The sequence below is a fragment of the Gadus macrocephalus genome, chromosome 11 (assembly GCF_031168955.1).
Source record: "Gadus macrocephalus chromosome 11, ASM3116895v1".
Taxonomy (NCBI): Eukaryota; Metazoa; Chordata; class Actinopteri; order Gadiformes; family Gadidae; genus Gadus; species Gadus macrocephalus.
Genome location: NC_082392.1, coordinates 20,528,629 through 20,550,551, shown reverse-complemented (window position 1 = coordinate 20,550,551; position 21,923 = coordinate 20,528,629). Strand labels below are relative to the sequence as shown.

Here is a 21,923-nt window from a genome sequence, read left to right as displayed (position 1 = left end):
TAAAAAGTGATCAGGTCACAGCTCCTAATCTCCTAGTGTCTGTCCAGATCTCTGTCATGATACACAGGAGTAGTCAACATGTTTGCTCAATTATGTTAAAAGTTGTACACATGTATGATAAGAGAGATTATGTAAGGAGACTAAATCAAAGACTGTATGGTAAGTAAGTATGTATGAGTGTAGTGTTAATAATATGATATAACACGGTTTGTGTGTGTGTACGATATGGCATAGGGGGCCTTATAGCATGTGATGTCTGGACTTTCTCCCTCATCTTCCTTTCTCACACACACACACACACACTCAGCACAAGAATATACATATTTTGGCCATATTATCAATAGCACAAAAATTGTATCGCATTTCACCTGTATTAATTGATTAGTAGAATAATATAGATTAATATATAGATTATTTGAATGTATACATAAATAGTACTCCTTATGTATGACTATTTATGTTTCCTTCTACTATTAATACTATATCAATACTAGGCTACCACCACTGCGACTATTAGTAGTAGTCGTACCCTACTGCTTCTAGGCCTAATAATAGTATGATAATACAGCTGTTATTGGCTGCTTGTTTTGCTAATGATTATTATCGCATCGTCGTTCTCATTGTATCAGAATCACTTCAATTACATTACTATCCATTTTTTGCCTTAACTATTTATGTTAAGTGTGAAAGTAAGGTTGTTGTGGACCTGTTTCGGTCTGTCTCTCTCACCCTCCCTCTCTCTCCCTCTCTCTCTCTCTCGGTGTCTCAGAGCAGCAGGGGGGATAGGAGCAGAAAAGCCTCGGGTCTTGTACAAGGCAGTTTCTACAGCCGTATGCTTGGCTTCTGTTTTACGATTGAACCATCTTTAATGGCAGCAATTGACCGCGGGAGCAGCAGGTAGAATGCCCCAGGACCCACGGTGTAAGGGTGCATTCTGGTGATTTTGGAGTATCGGGGGATGGTGCCAATATCCACAGCAGGATAATACACAGGAGCAAGCTAGCTGGGCTAGCTGGCTGGAGTGAAAACCTGTGTGAATACGGACTTCCGTGAGGAATTTAGCGAGCAGTTACCGGACAGGTTAAGGGGCTCCTGTCGGAACTGTGTTCAGGTCCCCTTTGGTCATTTATACTCCAGGGTTTGCTCTGTTCTGAGCACACAGCCCGGCCGAGGGCTCGGAGACAGAGGAAGTAACCAAGGTAAGGTCGGCTACTAAACAAACTAATCGTTTGCTCTCGGTTTTGGACATATAGTCGTATACGGTGTGAGATGGAGGCAATAGTGTGGTTAAATTTAATGCTCAATGTTCCAGGGATGTATGTGTATTTTAGAGATGGAAGCCAACGGTTGCTAACGGCTAACGCCGTAGCATTCCATTGTCATAGCCCGCAAACGTTAGCCTGGTAACAGCTGTAAAGAAAATATTTTATTCCCCGCTTGTAGTGGATGAATCACCCAGTCACGATTTCAGCAATGTACTAATATCAGTGGTACACCCGTGGGACATTTAGATAAGCAAATTCCTTGGGTTGTTAAATTGGATTGGCTCATTTACGCAGTCGCCTCGTTAGCATGCTAATGCTTGTTAAGTAAGGAGGCTAGCACACCAGCTAATGGCAAATCCTCATTCTCTGCCATTGTAAACAGTGGTGTGCGGCTCGTTAGCTCGCTGCTAGCCTGTCTTCGGTGGCCACACTGCAAGACGTTTCAAAATGTCCTCCCCTGACATGTTCGTTTGGCCCGAGCGTTCGCTGTACCGATGCTCACGAGGACCGAGGACCGTTTATCGCCCGTGTTCTCCCAGTACCACAGGGCGCGTGGACCGTGCACGCTAGTGGGACGACGAGGTGGCTGCTGGCTCGGAGCCAACATAGCTATTGTCTGTTTCCTGCAAGTTGTTATGCTACTATGTTGCATGGCATTGAGCTCAAAGACTAATGAACCCGAGATGGAGCAATCCAAATATAGTCTACAAAGAGAATGGAAGGTCTGTGAGATATTTTATATGATACGACTACATGCTCCTCGGTGGAACTGCCATTACTTTTTATTTATTTATTTATTTATTTTTTACTTTTGGTCATATGAATATGACTCGACTGCAATTTATGTTATGGTTGAGACAGGTTCTTTATAAAGGTTGTGCTCAGACTATTGATAATTTCTCAGGAGTTTTTGCATGTCTGCCTCCATCCATCCTCTATATAAATTTCAGACATTGAACCTTAACCAGTAAGGACTAAGCTCCACTGAGGGTGTTGGTCTGGTCCTGTGTGTGGGAGCTCCACTATGGTATTGTAAACGTAGAACTAGAACCAGATAGTATTGGCCCACTATACCGGCTTACACATACAAGGCACATTTGACTCCGGTCCACAGAACTCTCTACTGAGGAGACGGACCACGATGGTTCAGTAGTAGCAGGAAGCAGAAAACCTCATCATACTACACGTGCCGGAGTTCAAAGTAGTCCCAGGTGAATCTTGAAAGAGGTTTATGATGAATACATGACTTGCAGGCCAACATTAAGCTGTTTTGAGGTGGAATGTTTACCGTAGAGAAAATAAATAAATTTGTTCATTCCTCGAGACCTCCTTGCTGTTTTAGCAACAGCGTTCCACAGAACATGTGCCATAGTGTCTGATCGAACCTCCAGCCTTCGACTCTCCCTCTCAGTTGGATAATGTTTACAGGAGCATACACCCAGCAATTCTGTACAGACCTTTCACGTCATGGCATACTTTTTCTCGGACTGGGTACTTAAAAACCTGTGAATGTGCTTTATAATGTCATGTATAATTGAATTATCCTCAGAATTAAATAAAATCACAAGTTCATAATCCTTCCAGATGTTTACTCACTGCCCTAACAATCTGCACAAGCCATCCTCGGGCCAGTCTGCCATACCCCTTGGCTGTCGCTGGCTATTAACTTGAGAAGTTTCTAGTTGCTAATATGTTGAATCGGTGTTGGCCAATGTCAGCCAAGAGGAATGGTTTGGTGTTGGTGTTTGTTGGGGCAGTGTGTTTGTTGACTCAAGTTCAAAGAAATGTGTGCTAGTAACTCAAACTTTTTTATATATGTAGGCCTGACCGCTCTATTTCTATTCTGACCCTCTCTCTCTCTCTCTGGCTGTCAGTCTAGCAATGGGATTTACAGTGTTTCATAAACCATGTGCTAATAATTTTACCTGCCACTGCCTGGCCTGCACAGGAGCCTAGGAAATTTGCATGCGAGTACAAGACCTCTTGCATGCTAAAGCGGGATTCACCTAGCTGGGTCAAAATGGTCCCTTAGATTATGTTTTCTTAATTTCTTAACTGGTTTAATTGGCAGTGCAAACAATCTGCCTTACCAATATCAGATTTCCAAGTGGTACTTACAATTTAGTTTTAAACATGCAAAACAATTGCAAACATTTGTTACATTGTTGTGACCACACACTGTACTGGCATGACATTGTAAAATGTCTGTACAAAAAACCTAAATATGCTATATTAATAGACTTATCACATATTCCAGGTCCAAAATGAACTTTTGCAATTTGCTATTCTTGACCAGCCCAACTACAGTAGCGGAGATTGCTCTGTTCCTGGTCAAAACATTATTTTGAATGCATCCACCATTGGATGGTGTTTATGTTGGACCATGAACAAAGTTCACACATATATTTAGAATAAGCATATCAGTAAGCTCTTTTGGCTCCAAAATGGACTTCAGTCAATTTTAAGTGGCACACTGAGATGCACTGGGCAGACTTTACATTTCAACAGTTAACTCAGTGTACATTTATAGTTGCATTACATTCTTAGTCCTCAATGAGTGCACTCCCTTTTAATGTCCAATAACATGGAATTTATAAAGGGCTATATTTGGAGATGTTTCGGTGAAGAATAACACCTGCCAGCATGCCAAGGGCAGATGGTTTGGACGATTCATGCCGGAAAAAAATGTCATGGTTACATATAAAATAATTAGCGTAGCTGGTATATTTTCTACTCTGGTATTAAGGTAATATCATTTTGTTATAGATGTGTAATAGATGTCCATTTATCCCTCATTTGTATCTTCTTTTATCTATCTATCTAACTTTGACACACGTGTGGCAGTCTTCCTATCTCCTCGCTGTGTGTATTGTTTGACACCACAGTGATGTTCAGGAATGTGTGACTACGACTTCCTCCCCCCTCCTTTATTCACACACACACACACACACACACACCTTAGTTAACGGATGGTGGGGAGGGGCTCTGTGGGTCATGTGACATGACTCTGGCCAATGAACCGGGTTATGGCAGCTGTAGCCTAGCAACAAGAGTGATTGTGGCAGAGCTGTTCTTCTTTATCTACTGCACATCATAGGTAATGATGCTGCTCCTCGTGTAGTTTTGAAAGTACAGCAAGTCCCTGTACCAAAGCAGGTTTACATATTCAATGAGATGTAGATAGTACTTGTTGTATTCAATTTTTCCCATTTCAATCATTTTACATTTGGAAATAATCTCCTGATGTAGCTCAATGTTTCTGGCAGAATGTACAGGTTCTGGGCACGATTGCTAAGTAAAGTAAACGTCTTAGAAAACACAATGCATTAATCTGTCTGTCTCAATAGGTGGGCTGTCTGTCTCTGTGAGGAAGCCCCCCCAACCTGACTATGAATCCTATGAACCCCATGAAGGCTGGACTATCAAACAACCCCCACAAGTACGAAACACTCACTCACTCACTCACTCACTCACTCACTCACTCACTCACTCACTCACTCACTCACTCACTCACTCACTCACACACTCACACACACATCTCAAAGTACATGCGATACAGTTCCCATATTTATTTGAATGTGTGTTTGTGTTCCCAGCGACGGTTCGTACCCCTATGACCCCTCCAGTTGGCAGCAACAGTCCAATCAGCCAACAGGATCCCTCTCCGTGGTAACCACAGTCTGGGGGGTGACCAATCCCTCGGCCAGCCAGGTAAGACGTGTGGATAGATGGAGATATAAGGCTGGATGCCCTGGTAGTCTGATAGACAGACAGTTGGGTAGATGGACGGGTGAACCCGGCCTGATCAGAAATCCCATTTTCTAATTTCTCATGTGTCCTTGTCTGTTTTTCCTTCTCCCTCGCTCCAGGGTCTAGGTGGGGGAGGGATGGGTCCCGGGAACAACCCAGGTGGCGGGCCCATGATGCAGGGACCCGGTGGGCCCGGTATGGGTGGCCCTCCTGGAGGGTACATGGGCCAACAGGGGTACCCTGAGCCCAACAAGGGCTACATGGGCCAGGGCATGTACGGCCGGTCCTCCGGAGGGTACCCGGGAGGAGCACCGGGCTATGGGGGCAGGTAGGTTACTGACAGATGAACCGTGAATCTAAACGTTAATGAATGACTGCCATCTGATTGGCTGACTGCTTAATCAATGACAACATGCATCATCAAAGCTTTTTCCCCCATTGGCGATCAGCTTTTTTTTTTTAGACAACCAAAAGGTGACAAAAAAAATCTTCAGTTCGTGGCTTTTCTTGTCTTGGATAACAACACATTTGTTTTCTGAAAAAATACATTGACACAAATCTGAGAAAATCCATACGTATCAATTTGTTCATCCCTTTTTTACATCAATGGCAGATGAGAGGGAGTAAACTAACATGCCTTAGGCAACATAAATGTATATGTGGATATAGATCTCAATGATGCTGAGCTTGCATCTGCATTTCTCCAGTCAATGTGATGTAGAGATGAGAAAACATGAGAAATATCAGTGTCTTTCAAGTTAGTTTAAGAGCTGCGGCGATGCTGCTATGGTGGCTGGTTTATGTACCCTGGTTGGGTTCTGATCTGATACTGCCCTATACAGCTACCAACAGGTACCGGGCGGTTCCAGGGGGTCAGAGTTCACCCAGGCAGCAACCGCTGCCGCCGTCGCCGCGGCCGCTGCCACGGCAACCGCCACCGCTACAGCAACAGTGGCTGCCATCCAGGAGAAACACAACCAGGAAATGAACTATGGACAGGTGAGATTAATGGCCGCTGGGACACCAATGCTTCCGCACCTGTGATTCAATCGACAAAGAGGAAACGTATTGAATGGATAATAAAGTTCCCCACCTTCTGTATTGGTTAGTGTTCTACCCTGCAAGCTGTATAGATCTACCTACCTTATTGAAGTTCTGCAGAAGTACATTTTGCTGATTGTGTTTTTTGTTACTACGTGAATTATATTTCTTTCTCGGCCTGACTCTTGGCATTCTGTGATGCAAAATGACAGAATTGAGGGCTATTCTATAACCTTGACACGAACGGACACCTCAGGTAGGCTGCACATCTTTGCGTACGCCTAGGTCTGGAATGTCGGGGCATGTACGCCTCTGTTTAGTGACATAGAATGGTCCCTAGGTCCGTAGTTACCTGGGCCATAGCTGGCAGCCGATCACAATAGGGCATCGTCTAATGTATAATAACGTGTGTTTACTTTGGGTTATTTTTTCTTTCATAGATGGGTGGATCGGCCTACAACCAGCAGTTCATGTCCCATGCGGGCCCCCGCGGCCCCCCTGGTATGTCCCAAGGTGGCATGGGCCCTGGTCAGAGCAGGCCCCCCCCCTCAATGGGCCCCATGTACGGCCCCGGTGGACCCGCTCAGAGGATGGCCCAGCATCCAAACTATGGGCCCGGGCCCCAGCAAGGACCTCTACGACCGCAACAAGGCCTCAAACGGCCCTACAACTCTGAGGTGAGCTGGCCCAATGCATTGGGTCAAAACCAGATAAATCACAAGTCGGTGGTCATCAACATTCATAAACAGTTCTCTGGCTGATGGGATTGCTAATTAATTACTATGAATGATTCCTGAATTGTATGCATCACCCTTTTAGCATTGCCTAACATCACCTGTTAGACATAACCTGATCATTAAAGAAAAAAACAATCCCTAAAGTCAGATAATTAATTAATGATTAGGTCATTTTTAACACCAGTTGACCAAAGTTTATGATTTGAGTCGGGTTTTCTGTGATTCAAGGTCTGGTAGCGGTCGCTCTCGTAGCTCTACTCCACGAGCCAATCAGCAACTGGAAGGCAGGACTTGCAAATAAATATAATGACAGAATCCATGTGACCAGTGACCCATCGTTAACAACATTTCTTGCATAGCGAAAAGTTATGGTGCATTTCTGTGGGTTATAGTCGTTATAGTCTATAGTGTATGGTTTCTGTTATCAAAGGGGACATATTATACCACCAGGTGTGAGTGTGATTAGCCTTATGAGCCGTTTCGAAATCTGCCCCATAGGACATCAGTAGTGGGCGTGTCCACCTAGATCCGTGCTGGATAGATCAGTCTACCAGCCTACCCAGTGGACTGAAATAAACATTACTCATCTATTCAGCAAAGATCTAGGTGGACACGCCCAATAGTGATGTCATATGGCGCAGATATTCGAAATAGCTTGTAAGGCTAATCACACTCACACCTGGTGGTCAGACATGCAAACGGCGCGCTTTTTGGCGCGAGTCGCTTTTTTATCATACATTTTGGGGACCTGTGTGGTTCGTGCAGATCCGAAGAGTTTTTCTTTTTGGGGGGGGGGGGGGGGGGGGGTCGATCGGTGCGTCGATCGGTGTTCGCGTACAGGTGTCAATATTCCGTAATCTGACTGACTGAGACCCCCCGTGCCTTCGAGGTAAAGAAAAGTGATTCCGGAAATTATTTTGTTAGGGGAGCAATCACAGCCCTTGCCGTCGCGTCAAAATATTGGATGCGCATGCGCACGGTAGAGCTTGGATCGGGCTCAGAAAATCAAGCCCGACCCCGAGCCCGAGCCCGTGCACGTTCTGTCCGAGCCCGGCCCGACCCGACAATTATTTTAACACATATGTAACTTTGTAAACGTATGCACACTGTAAGGCAGACATTCATCGGAGGAAAGTGACAACAACAATAAGTACACAAAGTGTTGCACAGCTTCTCCGAAACCCTCTTCCAGAAACCCCCTAAGCAGCAGATAAGATCAGGGACAGTGCCAGGCCTACACTGCCAGTACCTGTACCTGTGATCACATATCCAATGCAGAGGTGTGTGTTTGAAAATAAATTAACTTAGTTTAAAAAGTCACTTTAACTGAGTAACTAATATATTTTTTATCTGTCCCCAGTCGTTCCCCGGCGTACCCCAGCAGTACGGGCTCCAGGTGGGCTCCAGTGTGAACGTGATGTCCGGCCCCGGGGGTCCAGGCCCTGGGGGAGCTGGGCCCCACCACCCGGGTCAGGGCCCCTACTCAGGGCAGAACATGCAGTACCATGGAGGTGAGAAAACCTACCTGGCCTACACCATAAAGCCACAGTATGCAATATGTAAATATGGACATTTGAATACTTCTCAAGACTGTGGGTTCATGTTTTACTTTTTGGAATAGGTGTCGACCTCAGGGGATGTGCCCCCCTCAAAATTTAGAACACACGCATTTGTCCCCCCCGATTAAAAACAGGAAAGAAGCAGAGGCCTTTTATTTTGAAAGCGCTCTATAGTGTTACTCATAGTTGCAACAATGCCTCCGACAGGGGTGTGTCTCTTTTCTCAGAGTCTTTTTTTAGTCCCCAGTACACACAAACACAATCCCCTGATCAAAAGACACAAAGTGGATGGTGGGGGACTGGGACATATTTGAAGGCAACACAGAATGCCTGATAGCCTTCTTTTGCTATGTTCCATTATATTCCGTTTTCCTTTATATAAGTAAAGACATTATAACCATAAATGGCTGCAGAAAAGGCGTCAATTTCAAAGGCTCCTTTGGCCGATAAGTGGACTGCAGCAGGCTTTTCTGTCATCATCGGCAAACCAATTCAAACCCATTCATCCATGTAGAATCCTACACGTAGTCCCTTTAACTTTTACATTATGTATATATTTTTTAAAAAAAATCAGCGGCTTTACGGATGTAAATTAGACTTTTGGTGTATTCGGAGGGGCTGACGAACTGCTTTCGAACGTCTCCATTTCAACAGTGTAGAATACATTCCCTGCAAACCCTTTTCTGTGCTAACTAAACGATAAGCCAAGTCAGATGAAAACAATTGAGTCACCAGTTTTGCTCTAAACGTGTTCCTTCCTCTACAGGTCCCGGTGGTCCTGGCCCCGCACCCCAGCGATCTGGTCCCTCCCCTTCTTACCAGAACCACAAGATGTCCCTCCCACAGTACCCCAACTCGGCCCCACCAAACTCACAATACTACAAGGTAAGCAGGAATTCTGTGAGATGCCTCAAGATTGCACCAAATAAAGCTGCTAATCAGGACTAACCACTTTCTCTTTCTCTCTCTCTCTGTGTGTGTGTGTGTGTGTGTGTGTGTGTGTGTGTGTGTGTGTGTGTGTGTGTGTGTGTGTGTGTGTGTGTGTGTGTGTGTGTCAGGACCAGTTTAATGGGCAGGGCGGTGCATTAAACTCCTTATCAGCAGGTGGCGCCGGTGGCACGTACAGCTCGTTCAACCAGCCTACTGGGGTAAGCCCCGTCCTATGCTGTGGTTCGGTTGGTCCAATTATTCCCGACCTGTGTCTTTTATAGTGTAAGTCTTGGCACATACAGGATCTTTATGCAAAAAAAACATCACGGGATGATGTTCAAGTCCTTTCTGCCTCTTTATGCAACTGCCACATGCCATGTTGATCATTGTTCATTGCATGTGTCGACCTTTTCATTTTTCCCTACCTTTCTGTTACTGTCTAATGCCCCTCCTCTCTCTTCCAGCCGGGCCGAGGGTTGCCAGGTTACCCTAGTTCTCCCCTTCCCGGTAACCCCACCCCTCCCATCACCCCTGGGAGTTCAATGGCCCCACCCTACATGTCTCCTAGCAACAGTGACGTCAAGCCATCACCTTCTTCCTTCCTGCCGGACATTAAGCCCAACATGAGCAGCCTGGTTCCACCCCCTCCTTCCGGTACGCACACACGCACACATACACACTCATGCACTCACAAAATGTTGTGTGTGGCCAGTTGCTGAGCAAGTATGGCTTCATAACATCATTCTTTTTTCATGAGACATGTAGACCAAAATGTCAATCCTTATAGGTGTTTTGATTAAAAAAAGAATTTCAAGTCAATGTTTCCACAACCGTGGGACAGTACGGTAAACGCATTCCAGGGACCCCTTGCTGTCTGCCTCGTAATAATCATATCAACAAACTCCATTTGCTGTTGGCAGGTAACCCTAGCGACGACCTTCGGCTGACCTTTCCTGTGCGTGACGGCGTGGTACTAGAGCCCTTCAGACTAGAGCACAACCTGGCCGTGAGTAACCACGTCTTCCAGCTGAGGGACTCTGTCATCAAGACCCTGATGATGAGGTAGGCACACACAATCGTGCACTTACAAACACCCATAAACAATATGTCAATAAACGGACACACACACTGTGCCTCCATTGATTGGATCCGCCTCCACCTGTCGTCTCTTAGGCCAGATCTGGAGCTGCAGTTCAAATGTTACCACCATGAAGATCGGCAGATGAACACCAACTGGCCTGCGTCTGTTCAGGTTAGTGTTCATCCCCCGGCCGCCTATACTGAACCTGACACGCACACAAACACACTATGACCTATGTGTATGTGGTTGGCAGTAGCTCAGGAGGTAGAGCGGGGTTGACTGGTAACCGGAAGGTTGCTTGTTCGATTCCCGGCTCCTTAGTATCGAGGAGTCCCTGAGCAACACAACTCACCCTGACTGCTCCCGGCGAGCTGGCTGTCGCCATGCGGGGTTGACTCCAACGTCGGTGTGTGAATGAATGGTTGTAATTTGCTTTGGATAAAAGCTTCATCAAAATCCCCTAAAATATAAATGTACTGCAGAACTAACACCATCGCAATGTTGTAGTACATGACTAATGTGTTTCTCTACGTATCTCCACCTCTCAGGTCAGTGTCAACGCCACCCCGCTGACCATAGAGCGCGGGGACAACAAGACTTCCCATAAGCCCTTGTATCTGAAGCACGTCTGCCAACCAGGAAGGAACACCATTCAGATCACTGTCACAGCCTGCTGTTGTGTAAGACACGCACACACACACACACATGAAGACATGCAAACGCACACACGGGCGCCACTTCGACCGCCTCATTTTACAGTACAGTATGTAGAATTGAGTGGTTTCGAGCTAGATAATATTATATTCGTTGGTATGTTTTAATTAGTTTATATTCCAATGAAAATAAGATTGGTTGGTTTTTGTTGAGTAGTAGGAAGGAGGGGGGCTTGTTATCATTGTTTCAATGGCCCATTTGGGATTTCTTATTTTAGTAGCGTCGTTGTGTAGGAGCATTTTAGGGATACAAGTGACCATAAACCGGTATAGGACGTGGCTCATGTAACCTATGAAGTTGAGCTTATGCGCCGTCCTTTCAACACAATTACTGTGGTACTAAGAGGAGTTATTTGTAATGGAGGTTAAATAATGGAGGATTATGATGAATGGGTTTTCATTATTTAATGCATCCATGTCAGGGATTAAAATAAACGTCGTCCCGGGGACGTAATTAATTGTCATCGGGAGGATCAATATTCTCTCTCGGGTCGACCTCGGGACGAAGAGAATTTTGTGGGCACTGACTTCATTTTTCTGTTTAAGTTTTCAACACTTTCTGCGAACGGTGGATAATACTTTTGTGAACTGTAAATGGAAAAAGGACTGAGCTTCGTTCAATTGGCTGGCGCGTTTGTGTTGGTCAGTGAGACGCCGAGACTGCTTGCAACAATGGTTTGTTGATGGTCTTTGTACACTGCCAAGCCGCTTCGTTCGCAGCTTGGCACGCCCGGCGATTTCACCGTCTTATCTCAAGTTTCCTGTGTAAAACCGAGGGTGTAAAAATCCCCCGTTCGTCACGGCATGGGCTTTCTTGGTTCACTGGAGAAGTCGGGACTGCACACGGAGACTAGACTAGACTAGAGATGCGCGGAAGAGCTGTAATGTCATCCGTCGCCGCTGCCTTATATCAATATCCATCGACCCGAAGCAATGTTTTTTTCAACAATTGATACCCGCATTGCACCCGCCTGATCATCGGGTGACCAGACGTCCCGATTTTGAGTTGTGTGTTCCGCGTCTCGACAAAAGCCTGTCGGCACACTAAAATGTCCAACCACCCTGTTGTCAGCGATAACATGGCCAACGTGGTCTTATTATAGCCTGATCGTTAACTAAAAGCCACATAGAAAGAATAAAGTATCCAGCATATTTCAACAATGTGTTTTGGAGGGCATACGCAACTGGGATGATCGCACTGTGGAATGCTTATGGAAAACCAGCGGACGAGCGCTGGGCGGAGATGATCGCACATTTCAGACGCAGGGAGATTATAGAAAAATATGCTGTTTTTCTAGTCGATATGTTAACCTAACCCCCAACCCCTTGGATTATCCACGGTGTCTGCGGGTATGACCGCCAACCGTGCATCTCCAGTCTAGACCTCTTTAGAATAATTTGCATACCCCCGAATGTTACTATTTTTTTATGAATGAAGACACCCGCATGAAAGAATGAGTTTACGTCTGAGTGAAGGCTACAAATGCGATTTACAAGTGCAAAAACGCCAACATATTCTTTATTTTGCTGACCACCACAAAAGCCTCGTAAGGACAGTTCCTCTGCGTCTCTCTCGTAGATCGCACCATCTTTCAGCGTCTTTGTTTCATGCGACTGCATCACCTTCTCTTACATAATCAGCAGCTCGCGGATTTCACTTTTTTCTCCAGTTAGAACTCCAGTTAGACGGCTCCCCCGGAACCGCGGACCCGTCGCATTTAAATCAGAATGAAACCAAATAAACCGCCAATGTGTGTAGGGGCCGGGAGTGTAAATTGGGGTGCTAGCTCAAGCAGGCAATTTACCTCGGGCAGTTTAAACGCGCTGACCGTGCTGCGAAAAAGGCGTGAGCAGCTCCTGCTGCGAGCGTGGTTTCTCCTGCATGAAACGGGTGAAGTTGGACTGGAGGTCTCGCCTAGCCAATGACACTCTGAACAGCCTCATGCAAATCTCAATGAATGACCCTCCTCTTGAGGAATACTACTCACTAAATGAAGTCACTAAATGGTGGAGTACTGGCAGAAGGGCATGTTCTGTGACTGAGGGTGTTGGTTGTCATCTTGAAGCTAAACAAATCTAGTCTGGAAATAACTATTATTTTAGCAACATAATGTATTGTGTTTTTATTATATTATCAGTAAGTTAAAACTCAAAATGTAAAAAAGATTCTCGGGACGGTTCAAAAAGATTTTCGGGACGATTCGAGGACGGTGGTGAGAAAAGTTATTTTTAACCCCTGATCCATGTTATGGGAGGGAATGTATTCAGTTGGTTGCAATCTGAAACCCCACCGCTAGTTACCGCTATATAATACACACTAGACCTTTTGAAGGCGGTCTGAGTTATAAATCAGCCACATATTTATATATTTTTTGTACTCGCATTGCTATGAACAAATAATGAACCATCGATTTGTATTAACTTTTTTCACTATCCCCTCCTTCTACTCTTGCCCTGTGTGTGTCTCTCTCTCTCTCTCTCTCTCTCTCGCTCTCGCTCTCGCTCTCTCTCTGCAGTCCCACCTGTTTGTCCTCCAGCTGGTCCATCGGCCGTCTGTCCGCTCGGTTCTTCAGGGACTCATGAAGAAGAGGCTTCTCCCTGCAGAGCACTGTGTTACCAAGAGTAGGCTCTCTTTGGCTTTACCTTCTTATATCCCCTATGGACAGCACCTACCCCAACCAATAGCAGCTTATCGTCTATGAGAATGCGACTCTTGTTTTTGTCTTGATTGGTTTTACCTCAGTTTGGCGCCTTTATCATTTATTATTGTACGTCGTTTTTATCCAAAGCGACGTACAATCAGTACATTTATCAGAAGAAAAAATAACAATGTATCACTGTCGGTACAGTGAAGATATTTCTAGAATCAATTGCTAACCATTAAAATTGCTAGGTTACGTATGTACTATTTTTTTTTTTTTTAAGTGCCAGGACTTGCAACATACAATAAGTGCATGAGAGCAGTGTTTCAATTCAATTTGATTGGTGTTCGATAAATTAAATCAATGAAGATAAGTGAGCATCAGTATTAGTCGCTAACTGCACAGAAGATGTGTGTGTCTGTCTAACAACTGATAGTCTGATAGTCGGTCTGCTTGTGTATCTGTCGGTCTGACTGGTCTACTGTATGTGTGTTTGTCTTCCTGTGTGTCTGTCTGATTGTCTGACTGACCTATTGTATGTGTGTCAGTCTGATGGTTTGACTGACCTACTGAATGTGTGTGTCTGACAGCCTGTCTGATATTGTGATTGTCTGACTGAGCTACTGTATGTGTGTCTGTCTGACCTGCTTCGTCTGTCTCTCTGTCTCCCAGTAAAGAGGAACTTCAGCAGTGGGACGATCCCGGGGACCCCCGGGCTCAACGGAGAGGACGGGGTGGAGCAGACCGCCATCAGGGTCTCCCTCAAGTGTCCAATCACATTCAGACGTATCCAGCTCCCCGCGAGAGGCCACGACTGTCGACACATCCAGGTTTGAGCATCGGCCAATCACCCTCTAGCACCATGCCACGCTATTGTGTGTGTGTGTGTGTGTGTGTGTGTGTGTGTGTGTGTGTGTGTGTGTGTGTGTGTGTGTGTGTGTGTGTGTGTGTGTGTGTGTGTGTGTGTGTGTGTGTGTGTGTGTGTGTGTGTGTGTGTGTGTGTGTGTGTGTGTGTAATACAATATATAATCTACCTGATTGCTATATGTTGCCACTGATGTCTTGTCTTCATTAAGTAAAATGTGTCTATCATCTTTCTTTCTGTAGTGCTTTGATTTGGAATCGTACCTGCAGCTCAACTGTGAACGAGGGACGTGGCGCTGCCCTGTGTGCAAGTATGTCTAAACATACACACACTCGCATACCCACACATACATACACACTCATCAAAGGTTACACTCAGAAGTAGTCCTCCCAAATCAGACTTGATATCAATAATCTAACGTCTGATGGCTAACTCAAATCTGGGGGAGCGGGTGGTTCAATTTGCGACATGTTATGTTTGTTCCAACCTATCATGTTGCCGGAGGTGGGAATCTGTTGGCGTGTAATTGGCTATCCACTTCTTAGAAAAAGTGTCCGTAAAGGTTTAAAATGTACCCCCTTAAGACCTTCCACTGTAGAATCCCACCTATTCAGATCCTGTTCTCCTCTTCCACTAGTTCAAATGAGAACTCTTGAGATTGAAAAATCCCGTAACGTAACGGGAAACAAGGTTTATCTGTCAGTGATTTTTAGAAAGCGGCAGCGTCTTTTCTGACCAATCAGGATATCTCTTCGCTGATTGGTTCAGCGACTCTTGCCTTTAAATCACATAGCGTGTGATTTAACGCTAATCAGATAGCGTTATCATGCCCCCAACAGGTGTGTGAAACAACATCTTGTACTCTACTGCTCCTTTTCCAGCTATCTACTTCTACTTTCAAATATTCCCCAAAGCATACATCTAAATATCCTGTTGTTCTTTGAGATTATAATGCATATCCAATAATACACACGATTGTTTGACAGTTAATTGTAGTAGACTCTGGATGATGATTCGACGCTGCGCTATTTTATTGACTCTCGGAAGCACTACCCCTCCGCTAAAATGTGGGTTTCTGTGGGAAACCCTTAGCATATAAGGAGTAATGAGTCTGAGGTTGTGCTCGAACACATGACAAAAAATAATGGGTGTAGTTGCTTCTGTATTTATTTGTATGAAAATCATGTGAATACTGCACTGTATTCTGACGGTCTCATCGTCCCAACTGAAACAGTGGCTGATTGCAATGGTGTTGCCATTGAAATTGAATATAACGTTTAGTCAATAATGTGTGTTTGTGTAGTAAAACGGCTCTTCTGGAAGGCTTGGAGGTGGACCAGTATATGCTAGGGATCCTCATCTACGTCCAGAGGTAAGTTCTGTTTCTCTGCCTCTATGTTAACAGCACATTGGCGCGGGCTCAGGGTTGGCCGACAACAGGTCTGCCAACCACAAAACTTGGTTGCTTGGCCTGACCGCTTGGAATGATTTGATCCAATCCGGGTAGTTGAACTGATCTAGATCAGTCTTCATGACACGCAGGTGAAATGCCACACCCAGAGATCATCAATGATTGACCGTCATTCCCGTGGTTGGCATGAGATGACTCCCTGACAATGGATGCCATGATTCCTCTGCATTGTGGCTCTGTTCCATCTTTAATGGTCTTCCCTTTGCCTCTGCTCCTCTCCCGGTCTCCCGGACTTTCCAGCTCTGAATACGAGGAGATCACCATCGACCCGGTCTGCAGTTGGAAGCCGGTTCCAGTCAAGCCCGACCTCCACATCAAGGAGGAGCCGGACGGGCCCGTGCTGAAACGCTGCCGCACGCTCAGCCCGAGTCACATGGTCCTGCCTAGCGTTATGGAGATGATCGCGTCACTAGGCCCCTCACCCTCCTCCTCTGGACCCTCCTCGAGGACCTCGTCCTCGCCCATGCCCTTCCCCACCATGCCTGCAGGGGGCAATAGCAACAACGGCGGCAACTCTGACTACGGTGGACAAGGTAGGCCCACGTTGTAATGTTCAGCCTGCTCCGCCTCCTGTTCGCGGCGGAACATATTTGGGAGGCGAACCAGCTAAACAACACATCCCTTTCGGGAGACCGAATGATGTTCATTTGAATGTAGGCCATGATGTCCCCACAACAGCACAAAGATATTGAGGCACATGTCACAGCACAGACCAGAGCCAATCAGGAACCCTCTCTTGGCGTAAGGCACATGGCTTCCTGTTTATCGAGGGACCCCTTTTTGTTTTTAACTTCTCTGGATCTGGTAACCTATGTTAGTGAACAGCGTCCTCGTACCTTGTTAGAGTGATGACATCATTGTTTACCTGGTCTCTCCCTTGTGCGGCAGGTGGGTACCCCGGCCAGCCTGGAGGCTTCCCAGAGTTCCCGGGAGTGGGAGGAGACTTCTCTTCTCCCGGGCCGCCCCCTCTCTCGTACCAGTCGGAGCTGCCCAGTGGCCTCCTCACCCCCGACAAACCTCCCCCACATCCCATGGGCCAACAGGTACCTCCCACAGGGCTGCTCCGCCCACCATCGCTGTGCCGTGTATCGTCATCCCTATCCCCTCTGCACCGCTATCTCTCTCTCTCTCTCTCATGGTGTGTCTCTCTCCCTCTGCTCAGATGTCTCTTCCAGGCCGGCTGGACCCCACTTCCCATGCTGGTTCCCAGCAGCAGTCACATGGTCTCCACGGTAACGCCCAGCCGGGGAGCGGTAACCATGGCAACCAAATGATGCAGCGTGGCAACCAGAACCCCCGTCTCCAAGGCGACGGGTTTGGTCTGGGGGTGCCAGGGGGGTCTGATGTTCCAGAACCTTCGTTGGATGTGAGTGTGTGTGTGTATATATTATATATATATATATATATATATATATATATATATATATATATATATATATATATATATATATATATATATATATATATATATATATATATATATTAAAAAAAAATAGGGTTGTCAATCTATTCTATTTTTAAACTATTCAGAATGTGCTGTAAAGGGCATTTTTCAAGCTTTTAATAATTACATAATAACAACAGATTGAAACATAGAAAAACAATAATTAAGATGTTAAACAACATAAATTTGCAATGATTTGATCCAATTTCCAGTTCAGCACAGGGATCCAGATACAGTGGACAGCGCTGCTATAAAGTCTAGGTCTCAAGAAAGCCTTGTTTTACTACGTGGACATGTAGTACTATGGCTGCAATCATTGGGCTTCGTCACACTTGGGTTATGCCGTTAAGAGACATCATTATTTTGTAAATCACTCTCGCTCATCTTCCATTAACGCAACAGAGCCAGCAGTTTGTTTCACACAAAGCAGAAGGAATTAGCGGGGAGCAGCCATGTCCTATGAGGCTATAGGGACTTCAGGAGTTACAACTTACATGGGACTGTTTGAATCAACACAAGTACAGGACTACTCTTCTCTGGTCACCCCTAAAAAAGAAGTCCCACAGAGGGGGAGAGTGAAGCCCGCACTGCAGTGAGATGCAGGCTGGTTATTACCCTGTTACCGAGATCAATGAAATGAGCTGTACGTTTATGGTTAAATGCAGCCAACCTTTTTGGAAAGATGCGTTATTCAAAGAGGAATTACGTTACATGTAGGACAAGCATTGAGTGTCTCGGTGACTGAACATAATGACCGCGCGAGTTCGGCCCGTGACCGGCTCCTGGACTTGCTAGTTGCCATCCGGCAACGAGGAACTGCTCCTCCACGCCGCGCAGGTCTCAGTGAGCATGAATAACAGTCTAATGGGTGCGCCTCGCACACATCTAAGGCCGGTAAGGCATTAATGCCTCCAAAAACCTTTGTGCCTAAACTAATTTCCATTGACGCCGTCATTATGGCGTTTGTCTCCAGCGCTATAAGTAAAGTGTGAGGATAGAGTTAATTGATCTGCTGCTGCTGACTGACAATGCTGAATGCTGATTGACCGAAAGCCATTTTCCTCATTTTGATCATGCACTATAAGACTAGATAACTCTATCCTAGTAGGAACTGTAAGACTAGATGCTAACTCTGTATCTGTGTGTGCAGTTGCTTCCAGATCTGACCAACCCAGATGAGCTGCTCTCCTATCTGGGACCCCCGGACCACCCTAGCAACAACAATGACGACCTGCTGTCCCTGTTTGAGAATAACTGAATGGGAACACGTGCACACAAAGGAATATACAGACACACGCACACTCAAAATACAACACACACACACACACACACACACACACACACACACACACACACACACACACACACACACACACACACACACACACACACACACACACACACACACACACACACACACACACACACACACACACACACACACACACACACAGGATACCACACGAACACAGACACAGGATACAGCACACGACCACACACACTTACACGTTTCCCATGGCTCTCACACTCTCCCCCTGCTGGAGGGAGAGGCTCTATTCATGCTGGGCTGGTTCGACTCACAGCTCCTATCTGTGTATGTTGGTGCATTCGTAGAGATTCAACAAAGTCTTCAGGTCTTTTACTTTTGCCGATCCCCAGAAACAAAGGAACTGTCGAGGCGCTATGACTGACTTCCTGTATATTTATGTATTAAATACAATGTACCAGTTGTTGAAGCACCCCAAATCCGCCACAACACTCATGTGAAATAGTCATGGAGTTCGATGTGGATGCAAGAAGTTAGTTTTGCCTGTTTTTAGGAACATTTATGTGGGGTGAGAATTTTAAAACTAGATGGACCCCGGCCTGTCATTTTTTCAATGCACTAGATGTCCCTGAAACTGGTCCAGTGTGGATAGCTGTCACTTTCCTCCCTCATGCAGCACAGACACCAAACAATGAGGACGTAAACAGACAAACTGACACACGCCCAAACTCTTTGACCGGGAAAAAAAGAACCCACGAATGATGTGGTGGGACCTCCTGTGGGGCTGGACTCGGGCAAGGCCTCGCCAGGACTCAACGGGGCAATTGACAATAAGAAAATGATAATACAACAACTTTTAAATATACAAATTTGTAATGTCTTATGGTAACTGTATTATGTTTTTGTTTTTTTCTTTTTCTTTTTTTTTAAATCTCAGAGAAAAAAATGTATTGATCTTTCATCGTCCATTCCTAATTGTGGAGCGCCAGCCTCCTGGGAGTGTTGGTCAAGCGGTGGGCCGGGACACACACAAAGCCACTGCTCCTGTTTCCTCACGCGACCAGTGTTTTTTAGTAAACCTCAGACTCCAAAAACGTTCTTTATTTGAGTTCACGTGGTGTCCCCTCCTCCAACATGATCAGAGTGTATGTTTTATAACGATTCGTCTTGCCAGGCACTTTATGATGCTCCCCGGTGCTTAGAGACCTTTACATGGCATCGCGGTGGGGATTGTGAAGATGTTGATACTATTTCAGACACCACTAAAGACTTGTAGAGAACGTTGGAGAGGCGGGGAATATGTGTTGAATATGACCTGACTGGTGGAAAACGGTTGGTTTTACATCTGGCTGATCGGGTCCCAAGGAGGGATGACCAAAATGTATATGAATGATACAGGTTTAGCTTCTCTCTCCATTGTAGTTTGCTGATCAAGGATGACTAGATTTGACTTAACAATGCAGTCCACGCATTATATTTTTTTCTACACTTTGTCGAGAGAACGAAAAGATTTGTTCACCTTTCCAGATGAATGGACCGGGAGAGTGAACGACTGAACTCAGACCCTGGGCCTTCGGACAGCCCCCCTCCCCCCCCCCCCAAATGTCTAAATATAGTCCATCGCAGTCCCACTACCGGCTCCTGTTGGACACTTTTTACCGCAGGACCAGCGTCTGGCCTCTCTGGAAACAGTCCCTTTAACCAACCCCCCGTCCCCCCGTCATCTGCAGTTTTGAAGAGAATGCTTTGGTCTCGCTGAGCTTCTAAAGACTCCCGTTACACTGGTGTCGTCACCTGTAATAAATACTGATGGGAATGAAATGACTTCACAAGGACTCCAGCGGCCCACATGTCTGCATGTCCAGTGTGCAGCGGGCTCCTCGAGGGTTTCAATGGATCAGCGAGGGTGTTCCGGGGTGTTTTTCCATCATCCTCCTCATATATGTTGTAAATTATCTAGTCCAGACAGGTGTTGTGTGTCTGTCCAGTGTTCACCGAGTCAGGTGACCTAAGCTCAACATGTTCATCACTCTGTGATTCAGTAATTATGCTAATATTAATAACCTTTTAATTTAATAAACACAAGCTGGAAAGACCGATGGACTCTCCGTTTATTTATTTTTTACATACTATGAAACATACTATTTCAACCACTTCTATTGGCAGTTCAGTTTTATTATTTCGTTTCAGACATGTTGGATCTACTTTGTCATACCTTGTCTGTGCTGTAAAGGCAGTGTGTACTGTAATGGGCATTAAACAAAGCATAGTAGAAAAGTTCAATATAAACTGTGGGGTTTGGATTTTGAATTTATTTCCCACACACATCAGGCCTACCTATATGGTAGAACAGCATTGAAGCTATAGGCCAAAACATTCACGTCCAAAAATCCATCCAGACAACTTGACCATAAGTAAAGTATAATACTCATGGGCTGTAACTCCATGCATATACTCACCAGTCTCATCTAGTCTATTCAATTCAATTGTATTTGTGTATAGCCTATACACAAACACAATTGCTCTTAATCACGGTAGTCTCAAAGGGCATAACAGGCCATACATTTTTGACAACCCCCTGACCCTAGCCCCAACAGGCCATACATTTACGATACCCCCCTGACCCTGGCCTAGCCCCCAAGAGGGCAAGAAAAAGCTCCCTAATCTTAAACCCCAATCCGTATATAAACTATTCCAAGACTTTAGTATCGGTATTAGGTTCATTATACATTACAAAATTAACATGAGAAAGTTATTTGAGAAGGCCCTCTGGTCCGCAGTAGATTACAGGGGCCAGGAAGAAAGTCGAACGATGTTGGTTCACGAAGCGGATTACATCACTCCCGAAATGTTTGTACTCTAGTTTTTTTTCTTTCTTTTTTTTCTTTTCAGTGCTGCTGACAGCCATGGTTGAGAGTACCGACCGCGCCCAGACTGCGGACCCGATGCGGAATAGCGGCTTTACGCACTGAATGGACACCCGGACTGTCACTTAACTCTGGCGCGCTGCTTCAGGATCACTACGGTCGTTTCGCCTCCCCCGGTGCACCGGGAGGGTGGGCTTTAAAGTACTTGTGTATATGTGAGAAGTCTTCGAATCAATGAACCACACTGCATTGGTGGGTCCAGCTATTTAAATCAAGCACGCAGTTAAAACG

The 21,923-nt window shown here is 45.6% G+C and overlaps 1 protein-coding gene across 3 annotated transcripts; it reads left to right on the top strand.

Moving 5' to 3' along the window:
- The first annotated feature begins 740 nt into the window (after nt 1-740).
- Nucleotides 741-20,861, top strand: zmiz2 (zinc finger, MIZ-type containing 2). 3 transcript variants are annotated; one of them, XR_009528132.1, is made up of 22 exons: nt 741-1,199; nt 4,613-4,704; nt 4,862-4,976; nt 5,135-5,343; nt 5,858-6,014; nt 6,497-6,733; nt 8,154-8,304; nt 9,119-9,237; nt 9,411-9,500; nt 9,747-9,936; nt 10,203-10,344; nt 10,456-10,534; nt 10,912-11,043; nt 13,593-13,698; nt 14,391-14,548; nt 14,826-14,893; nt 15,887-15,955; nt 16,295-16,587; nt 16,943-17,097; nt 17,217-17,420; nt 18,649-18,829; nt 18,952-20,861. XR_009528132.1 is itself a non-coding variant. In XM_060065538.1 (21 exons), the coding sequence occupies exons 2-21, from the start codon at nt 4,655-4,657 to the stop codon at nt 18,754-18,756; spliced, it is 2,832 nt and encodes a 943-aa protein (XP_059921521.1). In that variant the 5' UTR covers nt 741-1,199; nt 4,613-4,654; the 3' UTR covers nt 18,757-20,861. The 3 variants fall into 3 exon arrangements, 2 of the variants coding, with proteins under 2 accessions (XP_059921521.1, XP_059921522.1); XM_060065538.1 differs by having other exon boundaries at nt 18,649-20,861; XM_060065539.1 differs by lacking the exon at nt 741-1,199 and adding an exon at nt 1,226-1,987 and having other exon boundaries at nt 18,649-20,861.
- Nucleotides 20,862-21,923: the final 1,062 nt, after the last annotated feature.